Source organism: Nilaparvata lugens, chromosome 7 (genome assembly GCF_014356525.2).
Source record: "Nilaparvata lugens isolate BPH chromosome 7, ASM1435652v1, whole genome shotgun sequence".
Taxonomy (NCBI): Eukaryota; Metazoa; Arthropoda; class Insecta; order Hemiptera; family Delphacidae; genus Nilaparvata; species Nilaparvata lugens.
Window position 1 is genome coordinate 2,460,448 of NC_052510.1, and position 2,108 is coordinate 2,462,555.

The 2,108-nt window shown below is 42.7% G+C and overlaps 1 protein-coding gene across 1 annotated transcript; it reads left to right on the top strand.

The window, feature by feature from the left end:
• Positions 1 to 1,072: 1,072 nt before the first annotated feature.
• On the top strand, positions 1,073 to 1,414 carry LOC111045338 (innexin shaking-B-like). Its single transcript, XM_022330726.2, has one exon. The coding sequence runs from the start codon at positions 1,073 to 1,075 to the stop codon at positions 1,412 to 1,414; it is 342 nt and encodes a 113-aa protein (XP_022186418.2).
• The last annotated feature ends 694 nt before the right edge of the window (positions 1,415 to 2,108 follow it).

Sequence of the window (2,108 nt, forward strand, 5' to 3'; positions counted from 1 at the left end):
CATTAATATACAAATAAACAATTTTATCAATAAAATGTACATAATATTCAAAAATACAATATATGAAATTTACTACAAATATGAATAAATTGCATTTTTTCGGAAATTAACTACTCAACTATGGGAAACCCATGTTCTAGAGTAGGTGTAGTAGTAATACAATCAAATTTAGAGTGGGGGTGCAAATACATTGGGTAGTGAGCTCACATATTGATCGGAATTATGTTTCCAATATTATGTCTTCCAGTTGTGTGATCTAGTTCTTAACGGCGCATTCAAATTCCTTGAGTTTTCTATTATCTTGATGTGTACAGGAAGTAAATTGTGCACAAGAATCCAATCAAGACAATAGAGAGATAAAACATTTGACATAAACCCCCGGGAAACGCTACATTTTTTCTTGACATCATTCATCAACTTTCTATTCTAGGCTCCATTCTCCACAGTTTTTAAAAAATCTTTACATAGAACAACAGATAACTCGATACAGTAACTAGGTACATCTACGATCATAGCCACTTCTAATAAAAGGCCCCGGCCTACGATATTGCAACGTCGCAGTGTAGGCCCAGAATCTAATACATGATTGGTGAAAAAGATCAGCTGGTATTTTTTAAAATCTCTTTCACCAATCATGTATTGGATTCTAGGACTACACTGCGACGTTGCAATATCGTAGGCCGGGGCCTTGTATTAGAGGTGGTTATGCTACGATACTAGCTAGAGTATTTTCTGACATAGTTTACAACCCCCGGGGAACGCCACAATTTTTCTTGACATAAACCCCCGGGAAACGCTACAATTTTTCTTGACATCAACCCCCGGGAAACCTGCGGAAAACTGAGCGACTTTTCTTTCCAGCCGCGCGCCTCCGTTTCTCTAGTGAAGGACGCGAGCCTAGGTGGCCAGCCTAGGCTCCCGCCGACCCACAAGCCACCAAAATGGCGATCGGCACCATGCGGACATTTTCGGGGGGGTGAAGAGTCTGTTCAAGGTGAAACGCACCTACACTGACTCCTCCATCTCTGCCTGCACTACCGCGTCACCTCCCCCGTCTGGTCGCTTCTTCCTGATGCTTGCAGCCAAGCAGTTCGTTGGTGCCCCGATAGAGTGCGTGCATGGACTGGATGTCCCACCGCAGGTGATCAACACATGGTGCTGGATACATTCCACCTACACTGTGCCAGCGGCGTTCACAAAGCAGATCGGCGTCGAGGTGCCTTACCCAGGCGTCGACAACACCAGAGGCGCCGGACCGGCCGACCGCAAGGTGTACCGCTTCTACCAGTGGGTCGCGTTCTGTCTGTTCTTCCAGGTGAACACCTATCAAACTACAGAAGACATTCTTTTGTCTGCTGCTGCTGCATTGCTGTTCTGTGCTTGCAAGAATGTGCCCCCATGTAAAGACTGTTGAATTGCGGACCCTATTAGAAATGATGACTAAATTGTGATCCCCTAAGATAGTGGATGACCCTATACTCACTCCCAGTGCACAAATTACTGTAAATCTATAGATGTTCCCAAAAGTTATAGAGACAAAGTTTTGTGAAGACCGTTGAGTTGTATACCTCACCCTTTTAGAAAAAAAAGTGCCCTAATGTAAAGACAGTTGAGTTGTGGACCCTATTAGAAATGATGACTAAATTGTGATCTCCTAAGATAGTGATGACCCTACTCACTTCCAGTGCCACAAAATTCTGTAAATCTATAGATGTCCCCAAAGTTACAAAGAACTTGTGAAGATAATTGTGAACCTTATCCTGTTAGAAGAAAGACTCGAACCTATAAAGACTGTAAACCTGACCCTGTAAGGAACCATTTGTGAAACACTAAAATAGTGAATGATCCCACACACTACCACCTCCCAAAACACTGCAAATCTTTGAACTTGACCATATAAGAAGCTATTGTGAAACCATGAGATAGTGGAACACCAGTGCCCTGAACACTGTAAATCTATAACTGTTGACCTGGACCTGTAGGGATCCACTTCACACCATTTTATGTTATCACTCTATTTGAATAGTACATGAATCCACTCACTAACCAGTAATTTGAACACAGAATACCCTACTTGATTGTGAACACTGGATGACACCAATGACTGC